The 14,672-nt window shown below is 41.2% G+C and overlaps 1 protein-coding gene across 1 annotated transcript in view; it reads right to left on the bottom strand.

The window, feature by feature from the left end:
* Nucleotides 1-2,147: 2,147 nt before the first annotated feature.
* Nucleotides 2,148-14,672, bottom strand: part of atp6ap1lb (ATPase H+ transporting accessory protein 1 like b) — an 18,257-nt gene continuing 5,732 nt past the window's right edge. Inside the window, exons 2-7 of the mRNA XM_019891698.1 lie at nt 10,194-10,231; nt 9,599-9,681; nt 6,371-6,609; nt 5,597-5,647; nt 4,678-4,921; nt 2,148-4,098 (exon numbers count right to left, since the gene is read on the bottom strand). Of these exons, the coding sequence (XP_019747257.1) occupies nt 3,862-4,098; nt 4,678-4,921; nt 5,597-5,647; nt 6,371-6,609; nt 9,599-9,681; nt 10,194-10,231 (892 nt within the window). The 3' untranslated portion in view covers nt 2,148-3,861. The remainder of the gene's footprint in view (nt 4,099-4,677; nt 4,922-5,596; nt 5,648-6,370; nt 6,610-9,598; nt 9,682-10,193; nt 10,232-14,672) is intronic.

Raw genomic sequence — 14,672 nt, 5'->3', positions numbered from 1 at the left:
AGAATGTCAACAGGGGTCACTACTGAAGGGTTTTTGAACAATCACTCACTCGGTGTGTGGATAAAAGGGTTTTAGTGAACGCAATGTAAGATGCAAAGTGAAATGTAACTTCTGGCTATTTTATGTAAATCTTTTAATCTTACACATTGGTCCTTGAGGTTACATGCCTGGCATGACAGAACACTCTTTTCATCATTTAAGATCGAAGCATAATATTTACACCACGCGGGTTTGCAAGCAGACGTGACTCAGCAGAGAATACCTTGAGGCAGACACGCTTGATAAAATTGGGGGGGTCAAATCCCAACGGATGTTCATTTCACCCAAGAATAACTGCTGGGCTTGCGAAAGAAAAACAGAGCACAAGTGGCAGCTTCACCAAGGCTCCAGGAGAATATTATGAACAAGAATCCTCTCTTCAAATGTAATATTTCGAGGCATTTCAATGAGGCAATATCACGTTTGAATTGACATTGTCAGAAGTATGCCATTTACTTCCGTTGTCACTGGTAAGCCAATTTAAAACAGCAATGCAATGTGTTGGCAATTAAACAACACATTTATACTCTATTTTTGAAATTACCTCTGCAGACTTTTGGAAAATTATTTCATCAGAGCATTTCGGTTCGCCTGAACGGATATGCTTGATTGCAGTATCCGCCAGATGTCACTGTTGTTTCAAGTTTGAGGCCCCAAAGCCTCAAAATAATGTTAGCACATATTCCTGTACTGGCAAAAGGACTTCCCCCAACTCCCCAAAACAAGTTTCATCTCGCTTTATCTGCCCATGACGACATTCAGTGCCGCCCCAACGCTTTATGGGGCGTTACACTGAATGTGAGTTTGGACCAACTGCCACCACGTTTCCGATGCTCAGAAGAAAATAATATTGACTCTTTTTGTGACAGCCTCAAATAGCCAAGGGCCAGCAGATGCTTCGTTCACTTATCCACGTAGTCACTTTGTGCATATATACTTTATGTGCAAAACTAATTTGGGTGAGGCAAACTATCTTGGTAGAAGAAATATAATACATTTGCGAAAGTCATCATCCACAATGCAGTATAATCAAGGCAACACATAGCCCCCTGCATCGGTTGAATATTCACGTAAAAATACACTTACCAGGTAAGCCTCCACCGGGCGAAGCGTCAAACAGCACATGACTGATCTTACTCCCTGTCTATATTTAAATATATATATACACACACACTAACATTTTTTTAACTGATGTGTAAAAAAATGTGAAAATGAGATTCTTATGAAGGTTGCACTCAATAAACTCTCCTCCTGGGCTCTTGAACTCCCACAATGCAAAGCGGCTTATTTAGAGCCTCCCCATCACAGTTTGGCTGTAACAAAGGAGCCGTACGGAGAGCCCTGTAGGCCTCTTCTTTCTGACTGGCAGCTTTACATATAAAACAGGCGGGCCTATCTGTCTGTGCTCAGACCACTGCCACAAAGTCCACAATTGGCAGCTTTGAGCTCTCTAAACAGCCAGACGCCAGAGTTCTTCTGCAATGGGACAGATGAGCATTCAGCACGACACACTGATTGATGTTTTGGGGTCATCATGAACAATAGTGATTATTCATTTATAGTCTCCCTGAAATATTTGTTGATGTACATTTCTTATTGATCCATGTTTTTTCAATCAAGTCAACATTTGAATGTGGGCACTTTAGTCCTCGACTGGCCTGGCATAGCATGTCAGACGATTCTTAGGTAATTAAATACTGACATCTAGAGGATGTCCTGTAATATCACACCACCCAAAAGCAAATGGTGAATTAGTTATTCAACATGCATTTGAACGTTAATTGAGGTAAATTACAACAATTTAGTCCCATATGGTAAGAGAAACATAAAATTATAAAGAATATAAAATATGTACCCGTGCAGTTCCGATGGTTCCGTTTGTCGCAAAAAAGTAGACACTCCTCAACCACTAATTTCACTGCAAGTGCATCTTTTCTCTTATTGCGAGACAATCCTATTCTGACCTCTACTGGTTATGATATGAAATTACAGATTTATTTTTCATGTAGGGTTGGAAGACTAATATTTTTATCCTTTCCATGTGACAATTGAATATAAAACGAATATTGTTTGTAAATGTACTCGTCCATATATCAACGCAGCACAAATTCTCCACTAAATACCATTTATTGTTCAATCAGTTGGTCCTCAGACAAACTACCCGCACTCATTTCGTAGTTTGTAGGATACACTTATGACCAAAGAACACATTTGACACTGCTACAGATTGACAGAACTGCCATATCGAATGTTAAGATATCTACTTATTGTCATGCTGAGACTTTTTTTTTTTTTTAATCAATGGTAATGACTTACTGATGCTGTTATTGTCGCTAGTGTGGCTTCTGGCATAATCGTGGCATCAATAAATCCCTGGTGCTGGATGGCATTCCATAGTGTATTTTTTCTCTTTGGCAGAAATTTGGATTTACAGTTACAGTTAAATTGACTGCACTTGACTTCATCAGAACCCATCTATATAAACAAAGTCAGACATATGCAGGAAGGGGGAAAATAATTATAACACCAATCCTCATCAGTTTGCACAACGTCATGTAATTTTGCTTCTTATATTAGAAGTAAACAGCTGTTGAAAAGAGATGCGGATGTTTATCCTTTTCTTGAGGAGTTTGAACATCGTTGTTCTGTACCGGTAAGTTTTTCATGATTACATCGTATATAAAAAAAAAAAAAAGACGAAAAGAAAAAAAAAAGACCTCTGCAGAGTGACACTTCTGTACATGTCTTTGTTTTGTACATAGCTGAAATGGTTAGCTCTTTTACACAATATCTCACTCAGCATATTTTATGGCAACACCTCTGAAGCTTCACGTCGGCAGTCACACCCAGTGTCTTGTCCAAAATCTTGACTCTCAAAGAGCCATTTCACCGGAGAGATACACTCTTGTGTCGTCCTCAGGCAGGATGTCTTTTGCACCATTGTTCTTCGTATAGTTTTTAAGTCTTCTGGTCAGTGCTTTTGCTACTAACCAATGTTGTGCTAGTTTGTAGAACCCCTCGCCACTCATCTACATCCATCTGGTCCGTAATAGGCCATTTCACAGTTAAATCCCAAGCAGCAGTCTTGTTTAGGGACGGCATGAAAGACATGGAAGGCTCAGAAGGGCCGTTCACTCCAGCCAGATGCTAGACCAGAATTTCCTTGCTTTCCCATTCTCTTGGAACCCGGAAGCTTCTCAGGCTCCTTTTGCTTTGTGCCTTGCTTGCTTATTTTAAACTGCACTTCATGCAACACTTTCAGATTATCAGGAAACGCTGCACTAGCTCAAATTGTCCAGCTTTTTCACGGCATGCAGCTAACAGGACTATTCCAGTGCTAAAACTGGCTGTTTGAAGCTTATAGTTGTTGCAGCAGTAGGACGATGGATACCTTGGAGAAATCTGGAAAGATGATTACTGGCGGAAGCTTGTAGTATGACACTTGTGAGTGACCCATGTGTTACTTACATCTAATTGAGAGCATCTGATGTTTGCTGTGTCAGGGACAGATAGACCAGTAAGGGTCGCATGGCTGGCTGGGGTAAAAGCCGCTGTTGCCCCTCAGGGCCTCGGGGCTCTCCTTGACCTTTTGACATTTGGATCATGAACTGTCGGCCCAGGAGAGGCTTGAGCATCCATACAATGGATGCCAAGATACAAGTCAATGAGGAAAGAGTATCCCGCATTTACTTACAAGTGATTTACAAGGTTTTCATGTGAACAGGCATTTTGTTGAAGAAATACTCTGTGGAAGATACTTTTTCCATGACTTGCTTTCTGCCACAGGCTTGCTTTTCCTGTCTTTCCGCCTGTCCTCTTTCCTCAAAGGCTGTTCTTGTCCGGCAGTTCAGCCTCTGGACTCCGGGGGAAGTAGACGGTTGCCTTGTGCTCCTCATAGCGGTCGATGTGCTTGAGGTGGACCACCATGTGCAGGGCGTAGGCCAGGACCAGGAGCAGGATCAGTGACGTCACCAAGCCCATGAGGATGGCCGGCGTCAAGAAAGTGGCGCAGTCACTGGCCGACGCAAACTTGTCCGACTGCACGTTGAAGGCCTGAATCTGCAAGAGAAGGCAGAAATCTGAGATTAAGCTGAATTCAAGGGGGACAAGTGGCTCTTACTGGGTTTAGCACACACAGGTTGAGATAGCCTAGCAGATGGCCAAGCACACTGAGTACAGACAGGCAGGCCAACAGACTGCCAAACGTACGCTATAACAGACTGATGGTACACCAAAGGAAATGGCTGGCAAACACAGACATGCAAAGTACAAAATGGCATCAAATGAAATAAGTTGCAGGAGGAGAGAATACTACCATCATCCTGAACTATGAATATTTCTGATACCAACGAGGCTTGACCGTGAAAAGCAAATTCATAGCCATCAGGGTGCAGTCTTAAAAGTAACAATGCTGATTCATTCAGCCTGATTTATGTTGATGAGTTGCACAAGTGTATAAAGTGAGTCATGATATAGATCAAAGGCATTCACACTAAGCATTCAACAGAAGGCTACACGCTAAAAGAGTTGTGGTGTGATTTTATTTTTCTCAACACGGGATCAGCGAGAGCAGCCTCTGCTTGTTTCAGGAAAGTAGCCTGAGGTTACAACACCTGCGTCCCCTTTATGAGATTGTACCTGGAAATCTGTGAAAGTAATGTGCCAGTTGGCCGACGTGTCGGTGTGGGAGCTGGGCACCAGCAGAGTGTCATATTTGTGCAGACTGCTGACGTGCTGGCAGTGGTAGGACGACGTGGCTGGAGCGTAAACCTCGCTGGCGTTGAATGTGGCCTCCTGCGTCCAGTTGTAGTGGATATGCACACTGTCTAGCGTGAACCAGTTTTGACCTGCTGCTTCGTAGAAGGTGTTCGACATCTGAAGCCTGGGGCAGAAGGTGTACATAATATCCTGTTTTAGAAATTGAACTCAGGGGAAGGAATAACAGTTTTGTTGCAGATTCTGCATGACTATTTGACACAATTGGAATATATTAATAGGAAACATGCTACATGATGGCAATGCCATGAAGATTTTCTGTCTGCATACAATGAGGTGGGCGGACCGGTGGCCCAGGGGTTAGCGAGTCGACCTCACAGTGCAGAGGTCGACGCGCTCTCTGGCCTCCCTGTGTGGAGTTTGCATGTTCTCCCCGGGCCTGCATGGGTTTTCTCCGGGTACTCCGGTTTCCTCCCACATTCCAAAAACATGCATGGCAGGCTGATTGAACACTAAATTGTCCCTAGTTGTGAGTGTGGATGGTTGTTTGTCTCTGTGTGCCCTGCGATTGGCTGGCAACCGGTTCAGGGTGTCCTCCGCCTACTGCCCAAAGACGGCTGGGATAGGCTCCAGCACCCTCCGCGACCCTTGTGAGGATAAAGCGAATCGGAAAATGAATGAATGAACACAATGAGGTTCTTATGTAGTATTTCCCGGATTTCCAAATGTTGCCTGCATTCTGTGAGCAGTGCTTTGTAACTCCAGGATGACAAATTCATTTCAAGGGGAAATGTACATACAGTAAAAGGTGCTGATTGTTGAAAAATAATTCAATAGGTACCTGATCACAAGACCTCGCAAGTCTTCCACGTCACCAAATTTTAACGAAAGCCTGTAGAAGAACAACATTAAAACATTATTCAGGCCTGGAGTCAAACAACATTCTGGCTGTGACCTGTTGACCTCCTGCCCTCAGGGAGCCGCTACTTGTGTGGAAGAAAAAGTATGAAACAGACTCAACAAATGTTTTCTTCCCTACCCCCCCTCAAAGCCATTACCACCCTAAGCTCAGACATGCACTGAACCCTCCCTGACCCTAACCCCTGTTTCTTTTTTCCAGCTTCTGCACAATAGTTAATCTTGGAACACTGTGCAATATCCAAATACTTTCCGATACAACTAAGACGACGGTTCTCTTCTTTATCTTCTGCCATTTTATTTATCCTGACTTTCTTTTCATTTTTAAAATTTTATATACTTGTCTCAACTGGAGAACGAGCTGCTTTTAATCTCATTGTTCTTGCATATAATGTAGTGATATAGATAAAAGGCATTGCAATCGAGTCAAAAGTAACCTTGAAACAAATATGCTCACTGACCACATTAGGCACACTGTCCCTTAGCTGAAATCATTGCCAACTACGAGAAATGTTTCACAAATGTTGCCGTTCCAAAGAAACTGTCACAAGCTGATAATGGATTCATTCAATAAAGTTTTGATTGTCATCTTACGCAGCAGTGCCTCCTGTACTCGATACTTAATTTGGCATCAGAAATGACAAAGAAATGGACCACAAGGAAGTAGCACAGCATGGCTGGAGTTGTGGTTACTTACGTGGCCTTCTCCTTGGTGCAGACCGAGCCTTTGGTGTCCACAGGTGAGTTGGCATTGAACACTCTCTCAGTCAGGTCAATGAAGGTGTGGTTCTTGTAGCGGATGGCCAGGCGCTTTGCCTTGAAGAGAATGCACGTCTTGCCATTGTAGGACACGCTCAGAGGGCCGTACGGTCCCATCAGCGACTGGAGCAGCTTCCTCTTGCTGTGAGACATTCCTGCATGATGCCACTTGAAGGGCTGGGAGAAAATAAAAGAATGGCATAGAAGACAGTTTATTTTACTTCAACTTCCCTGAGGTTGAAACTCCAGACCACGTGTGTATAGCGCCAGCAAGGCTTTCTGAGCTGGCCTCATATTACAACCTAAATTCTAATGTTCATTCCAAAAATTATTTTCACTTAATCCCAACAGACTTTTCTCTCCATTTACTGCTAAGTTTATGATGGATTTTTTTCGGGGGGCAATCAGATTTCAGCCTCTATGTGCTACCATCTTCGTGTAATCTGCCCAGAGCCTTCAAAATCACCTGTGCTGGCCAATGAACGCTAAATCAACAATGGGATTGTTCCTTTAACCGAGCGGAACTCAAATCCACCTTTGCATCCTCTGACTGCTTGGTCAGAGCAAGCCCAAGTTGGACGAGCAAAGCACATCTGTAGCAATCTGCATACATTCATACATTTAAAAATCCGCGTCTACTTTATTTTGACGATGACACGTCAGTAGATTTGTTCATGCTGGCCCACAGAGCAAAGGTTAATAAGCCAGAATCAATGTATCTGCAACTCTGTTATCTAATGAGCTATTCGCCAGTTTATTTTATTTTTTCAATCATCCGACCACCAGTACAAACAGTTGAAAAATGGACGAAAGGAATTGCTCATTGGCAGAAACTGGGTTTATTATGTCCCAGGAATACTTTGCCGCGGTAAAATAAGTGTCAGTGGTGAGCAACCACTTCAAATGTTGACTGCAATTAATGCGATCTGTTTCTATTTTATTTTACTTTATTTTTTAAAGGGTAAAACACATTTCATACATAATTTAAACTCTATTCATACACGGAGATTTGCATCGTGATATAAATTGTTTGGAGTCTCACATTATGCCTCGTAAAATGTTTCCCTTGCTGTCAAGCAGAAACACTGCTCCATTACAATTTGTCCACTAGGGGGAGACAGTAAGTGAATTCTCCTTGCACTGTACAGTCAGTAATCCAATTGTTACCCATTTGACTGAATTGTACTTAAACTAGATGATTGAATTAATAAAAAACAGGTGTTCTACTGTTAAACTAAAATCTTAATTGCAATCCACAATTCCATGATGTAAGATTGTAAAGAATCCTTTGAGAGTTGAGAAAGTCTGCCTTGTTCTAAAATGTTTGTGCATGGCCGACTTGTATTTTGGGCAATGAATGAAGTGCTATAAGTCGATTTGATTTCAACAGGTGATTAAAGGTCAACTGTTTAGTCATTTTAGAAAATCCCAAATCAAACATTTTTTATGTCACAAGTAATTAACAGAATGACCATTAAATAAAGCATGAACAATTCATTTCTATTTCTTAAATTCGACAAGTGACAAACTCAGACGTGTGCCGTCACTTTGAGACAACAATAGCGGGGCTCTCAATGGAAAGTGTACAAAGCCAATCATAAATCGATTTGCAAAGCGACGTTTGAAATTTATCTGAGGGGATCCAGGTGCTTGAAGAGTTGCAGGAAGAGCAAGAGGAGATTGTTGGTAAGATGTCATTGGACCATACATGTACACAGTACATTATTGTTTCCAGTTCAATACTGTGTCGTGCTGTAAATTGCGCACGGTGGGATTACCTACTTGGTCCATGTATTCCTGCCAGCACTGAGAGCACACATTATATTGTGTTGGTGTCCTACATTATCATTGCTAAGGTAGTTCTGTTGAGTTTTCGGCCACTCTTCACATTATATCGGCAGCATTATTAGTTGCAAGCCATTAAAGATGATTCCCTTCATGCACTGATATAGTTTGAAACATTTTCGGTCAGGATTACATCCAGGTACATGTATAATACTTTGAATCAAATGTTTTCATAAACAACAGCCAGAGTTATTTATTGATTATGAGACCTACCTTTTTTTCAAATCTGGATGAGAAAACAGAGTTCTTTAGAAGTGCTTGTAAAAAGAATGCTCGTCCACACCGGCGTGAAATTCATTCGCTTTGTGAGAACGAAACTGTTTCGTTCCAATTTTCTAGTCAACTTGCGTTCCCTATTCTTCTCTTTTGGCCACTCAAACTAAAGTGTCGGCCTGAATGTGAACACTGCATCGCCACACAGTACCGAGGCATTTCGCCGAAGAACTCAACAACAATGGCTAAGAGCAGTTCGCGGGACAATCAACAACGCAGTACAATTGCTGACCGGCACTCAGCATTCTGTAAATAGCATCAAATGATGGAGATTGCCGAACAAAAGCCTTTTCATTGTTAAATGCGTTGCTATGGGTCTAACTATGAATCTGGGTGGATTGTGTTAATAAAAAAAAAAAAAAATTACAGAAGTGTGCTTGAAATGGTTTTAGCTCAAAGTATTACTCAAAAGATGGTTGGCCCAGTTTACTTCACTCTTGACCTTTAACGTAGCTGGAATCCTAACCACAAAGTGAGAGTAATGTAATCAGAGTTGGATTTGTATCAGTCTGGAGCAGATGTGCGCTGTGAGAAAAAACATGATGTACGGCAGCCTATATACTACCAAGAGCTCCTCCATCTTTTGTAATCTCTTTGCTTTGAGGCAACATCGCATTGGAAGGCTTTTGTGCGAATCCAGCACTGTTTTGTAAGACATTTACTCTGAGTGGCTTTTCTGTCTTTATCTACAAATTACTGGGTGACTAAAGGTTGCAAGGTTTCATCTTGTTTTTCCTGCCTGGAATAGCCACCTTTGTGAATGCACTATTTAAAAAGCAGAGACTACATCAAATCCTTTAATCTATCTGAAGCAGTAGCATATGGCCACACAGATGTGTCATTTAGAATGGTGCCGCATGTGCGTGCGTGTGTGTGGCAGGCAAAGATGTTCCTCCGGTGAATGTGACACCAAGGAATATTCTCCCATCCAAGGTCACGCACAGCGGCAGAGTGCTTTATTTGGTTTTCATGCGCATATAAGATGCGGCTGCACGAGTACGAAGTGCAGATGAAGACACAATGGCAGGCAGGCAGTGTGCGTGCGTACCTGCAGGATTCTCCTGAGTGGGTTTTCATCTCCGGGCGTCAAAATAACCTCTTCGCTTTCTAAGCCATACTCTCCATCCTGACCTGAAAACACACGGTTTGGCAGCGAAAGGTTACATCGGAATACACATTAAGATGATCCCAATGCTGCTGTACAGATTGCAGCGCAATCATAAAAGTTCAGCCCCTCTCACACAAACACACACGCATGCCACTGGCACACACATGCACAAATAGATCCTGCCTACACCTCTGCGCTCAAGCGTCGTTCTATTTCCAGTTGTTTTGCGTCATCTCTGTGACTCACCAGCGTTTTTTTTTTTTTTTTTTCTTGGCACATTATTCAGTATTTACAAACATTCACATTTCATTGCATCACAAGATTGCCCAAATTGGAGCAGTGTTAATCTGTCTTTTTGTCAAACCATCTAAACAGTAACATCTGCCAGATTCGGGAGGCATAAAATAACACGGTTCTCTCTTCTGTTTGCATTACAGTGACACTAAGATGTGCGTCAGGCGCAAAAAGCATTTGTCAGCATGGGCGGCTTGATTGAATCAGGCCTTCCATCAGTCCATGTTTGTCACTCACTTACTTGATGTGACTCTTGTGGCTTGTTTGGGGTTCTCTCTGCTGTGGAGCAAAAAAGACAAGACAACATGAGATTCTGAGCACACCGCAGGAAATGAGATAATGAGAAGTCATTGAAAATAATGCTCCGCAATCAGGCATGTGCACAGATAGCCTCCTGGTGGCACTCCTTTTGCCCTGGGTGAGAAAAACTGCACTCTGCCTGAGCCCATTTTTTTCTTGAATTCACAAAATGCAAACAATAAAATATACCGTCTCTGTCATGAATTTCCCTCAGAAGTGTCTGGATATTAGACGGGGATTTAGCCGAGTTATCCACAGTGCACACTAGCAAATGAGATTTGAACAGGGGTGTGTAGACTTTTACTCTAGCTTCACCTTCACTGAATTTGTAGATAGGTTTACTGACTGTGTTCATAGTGTTAACAGAAATTCATTCTTACATACATCGATTACTGTCCTAATTGTGTGAATCCTTTTCACAAAGGTTGCCTCATTTTTTTGGCCTTGAGCACCTGCCCCTTAAATGTCTGCACATGTGCCTGTCGGTAATGTTTGTGCACACAATGTGCAAGTATTGTGAAGGGATCAGTGGTCATGATCAAACATAGTGACAACATTTGAAGCGCCACGAATGTATTCTGCACATTCAAACTCCAATTACGACTTCACAATCTGACCCTTTCTTTCAACCCGTCCATATTACAGTTGCTCCAGATTCCCGCTAAGACAATCCTGCACCACCTCAGTCAAGCTTATCCTGTTCCTTGTAACCGTCCTGTGAAAGACGTCACGCGGAGGAAATTGGCTTACTGGGCGGCACTGGATGGGCCTGATCTACTTGTCGGGATGCTTTGCTTTAACTCTGTGCTCTTTGCTGGTTCGTCGGTGATCATAGCTTGTTTTAATTAACGTCTTAAAGATCTTTCGCAGGTAGCATAACAGCTTCAGTCCACCCTCTGTGACACACTTCTTTTCCAGTTTAAATGTTTATTCATGTCGCCTCATGACAGCAAACAAGAAACTTTAGATGTGCATAAATGCTGTGAGATAAAATGAGACATATGAAATCAATACACGATGGAGTAAATATTCATGTCAAGTTGAAGGACTCAAAAGTTATTCAATGGTCACCTGCTGTTGTCAGAGAATGTTAGCATGTTTGACTGTGCAAAAATGAATCGATTAACAGACAACTAGTCGATAACAAATTAATTGACAACTTTTTTATGGATGAATCATTCAGAGACCTTCTTTAGCAAAAACATTTCCAAATTATCTTTGCAGAAAATTTTTTTTTGTCTATTTTCTGACATGTTATGGACCAAACCAATAACTGAATCCAAGTCCATTTGTTTGTGCGTTTTCTGCACTGTCAATTTCACAAGATGTCCAGTTTATTATTATAGCAATGGAAAACAAAGGTTTTATTTGATTCCTTAATTAATAAGAATAATAATTTAAAAAAATCAAACAATGATTTGACTATTAAAGATAATACTTGTATCACATGTGGTGACTTAGTGTCAAACCTACTTGGTGCACAAAGCAGGGAAATGCTACATCCAACCCGAGATGTTTGTAGTGCAGTTACTTTCCACATTTATGCATTGCTGTGAGCCAGTCAAGCTGAGAATTTGAAGCAGTTGGGTTGGGTTTTAGCCACATTTGTGGAGAAGAAAATCTCTTGACGTCAATGAGATGTTCAGCCCCTTTCTGAGGTGGTGGTTGTTGCCCAAAGGTTTTATTTTTTTTTCTTTTCTGGCTGTGCACAGTGCCTCAGATGCAGATGACAGGATTTCCCACCACATACACACTAAATAAATTTCCCTGCATTTCATGCACACTGCTGTTCAAATGGCAGATTTTGTGATGTGAAAAAATAGACCAAGATAAATATACACACACCTAATACAATTTACGGTGTCTCTACTTAGCTGCAATAAAGTTCTAATAGTTTCCCCTGACATTGTATTGTTGATGTTTTTTGCTTTTTAGCAGAAGACTGATGTTTTTGTGTCTGTTCATAATTCACACCATGCATGTGTTTGGAAGATTTCAAGCGTGTTTTTGCAGAAATGTCCAAACCAAGGTGGAATTATGGCTGCCCTTCTGAAAGAACTGCACACAGTACTGCAGTTTGCCAGAGATATTTATAAAAGAGTCTCAGCAGTCTGGAGCAGGTATCCACCCATCAGGTGCAGTTTCCACCTGAGCAATGTTATATAGATGGGTGCCAGGTGGATTAGGATTAGTGGCTAGGTCTACTGGAGTCTGACCGCGGAGAGACAAAGGCCACAAGCAAAACGAAGAGATTAACGAAGATTAATGAAGTCAGATTCTGCAGTATGATGGAGACTGCAAGTGCTAACTGACCAGTTTGAGCACCAATTCAACAGGTAAACAAACAAAGCCTGGCCAGTACATATCCAGGTGTGGTTATGTCCTTTCTTTCCTCAACAAGCCCCCGACCTACAGTCACTGGTTGAATCATACTTGACAAAGACTAATAATACGAGCCTAGCTTGTTAAACTTTTGGTTACGTAGAATTTGAAATCCTTCTTTTATTTATGTTACACATACTCTCCGCATAAACCACTCATGTGAAAATGTCATGGATCACTCATGATGTAGCCACACCTTGTGAGTAAAATAATCAGACAAACTTGCTAACATGCTAACTGAGGCTGACCTGCATTTCGGCTGCTGAACTGATTCGAAATGAGAACTTACAAAGGCTCCAAATATTGATTTGTCTTGGTGGAACAGTTTTGCCAATCAATTATTTCATTTAAGGAGCAACTCTCTAATTTGTGGACTTTTTTTGTTCATCCCAGGGACGTGCAGCAACCGTTTATTAAACAATAAAAATATGGCAATGACCAAATAAAACGTGAGTTTTATTTTTTTCTATAATTAACAGTTTTAATACCACAAATTCACATTGTGTATAGCAGCAAATCATATTTTCTTGTCTAAAAGCAAAGCTAAATTGATGAAAAAAAAACACTACTGCAATTATATAATAATGCAATTTTTGAGAGAATTTATTGTGCAGACCGCAAACGTCAAAATTAAAACTCAGGGCTCTATTGTGAATAACATTGCTGATATAAGTAGTTCATACTGTATTAATATACTTTTCATCTTTTGGCCACTCCTCCTGGTTGACGTACACCATAACGAAACTCAATTCATTTCTCGGTCTGGTTAGCGTGTATGATTTTCTCTCCAAACCCTTATTCATTTGCCTGCTATTTTGCTGTTCAAAGTTGGATGTTTTCCACTTTAACACGGTTCCCGCCAGATGCTCAAGGCATTTAATTTGGTGTTAAACGTCCAAGCATTGTCAATATTAAGTTAGCTTAGCTATTAGCATGGCTTCCCCATCTTTTCTCATCATCCCTTCGTGAGAATGATACTTGTCAGACATGTAACTTCTTCGCCATCACGAAGGTTAACGAAGCAAGTCTGCAAAATGTTTAGGGTCACTACTAGCTAACCGAAGTTTGTTGGGAAACAGTTACTGCGATGTAAGTGGCACCAAGCGTCCCTCAACCCTCAACTACCCGTGGTATGTGACAGCCAGCCCACTGAAGTTTATTTTGCTCAGTATTGCGATTTAATATGATTTGATGAGGCACAACATGCAAAAAAAAAAAACAAAACCTGTGATGTGAAGCCGCTTATTTCCAGCCTTGATAGCTTTGAAAATTTAGGCCCTAAATTTTGACTGGGAAAAGCAAGGCAAGGCACTTTTGTTCATCTAGCACTTTTTATACACTTATTCACACAAGCAAAAGCACAACATCCAAAAGCATTTACAAACACAACAGTTAATGACATTTAGAAGCAAAACAGAGAAGACAAAAGTAGGATTAAAGGACAAAAATTAACAGAACGTTTAAAAGTAAAGAAATAAAAATAGCTTTGTAAAATGACTAAAAGAAAAGAAATATTTCAAATTGTTTAGAGGACCTTCATCAAAGGTATGGAGAAAGAAAGCACAGTTTTTAATCTGGATTTAAAAGAATTTACAGTTGAGGCTCACTTCACTTCTGTTGCCATCTTATTCCATTTGTATGCAGCATAACAGCTAAATGCAGCTTCACTGTGTTTCCTTTAAACTCAGAGCTTCACTAATTGACCCAAGTCGACAGATCCCAGATCACTGGTGGGTTTGTATTCTATCAGCATTTCTTTAATGTATTCAGCTCTTTCCACTAAGAAGACCATTTCAATAATGAAGTCTAATGGAGATAAACGCATGGCTAAGTTTCTCCTGGTCCGCTCTGAGCGTGCAAGCCCACACACAGTCTGGATATGTTTTTGAGCTGGTAAAAAGGCTGTTTATTTGAAATGATTGCTGAAAGTCAAAGGTGACAATGGACAGCAAGTTGCTAAAATGTCAAAACTTGATGACTGCTTAACTGCTGTACGAATAGCTCATATCTCAGTCAAGGAAAAGCTGCACAGAGGGAA

Source organism: Hippocampus comes, unplaced genomic scaffold (genome assembly GCF_001891065.2).
Source record: "Hippocampus comes isolate QL1 unplaced genomic scaffold, H_comes_QL1_v1.1 scaffold174, whole genome shotgun sequence".
Classification (NCBI taxonomy): domain Eukaryota; kingdom Metazoa; phylum Chordata; class Actinopteri; order Syngnathiformes; family Syngnathidae; genus Hippocampus; species Hippocampus comes.
Note: the sequence above shows the minus strand (reverse complement) of the source record. Positions and strands in the feature narration are given on the sequence as shown.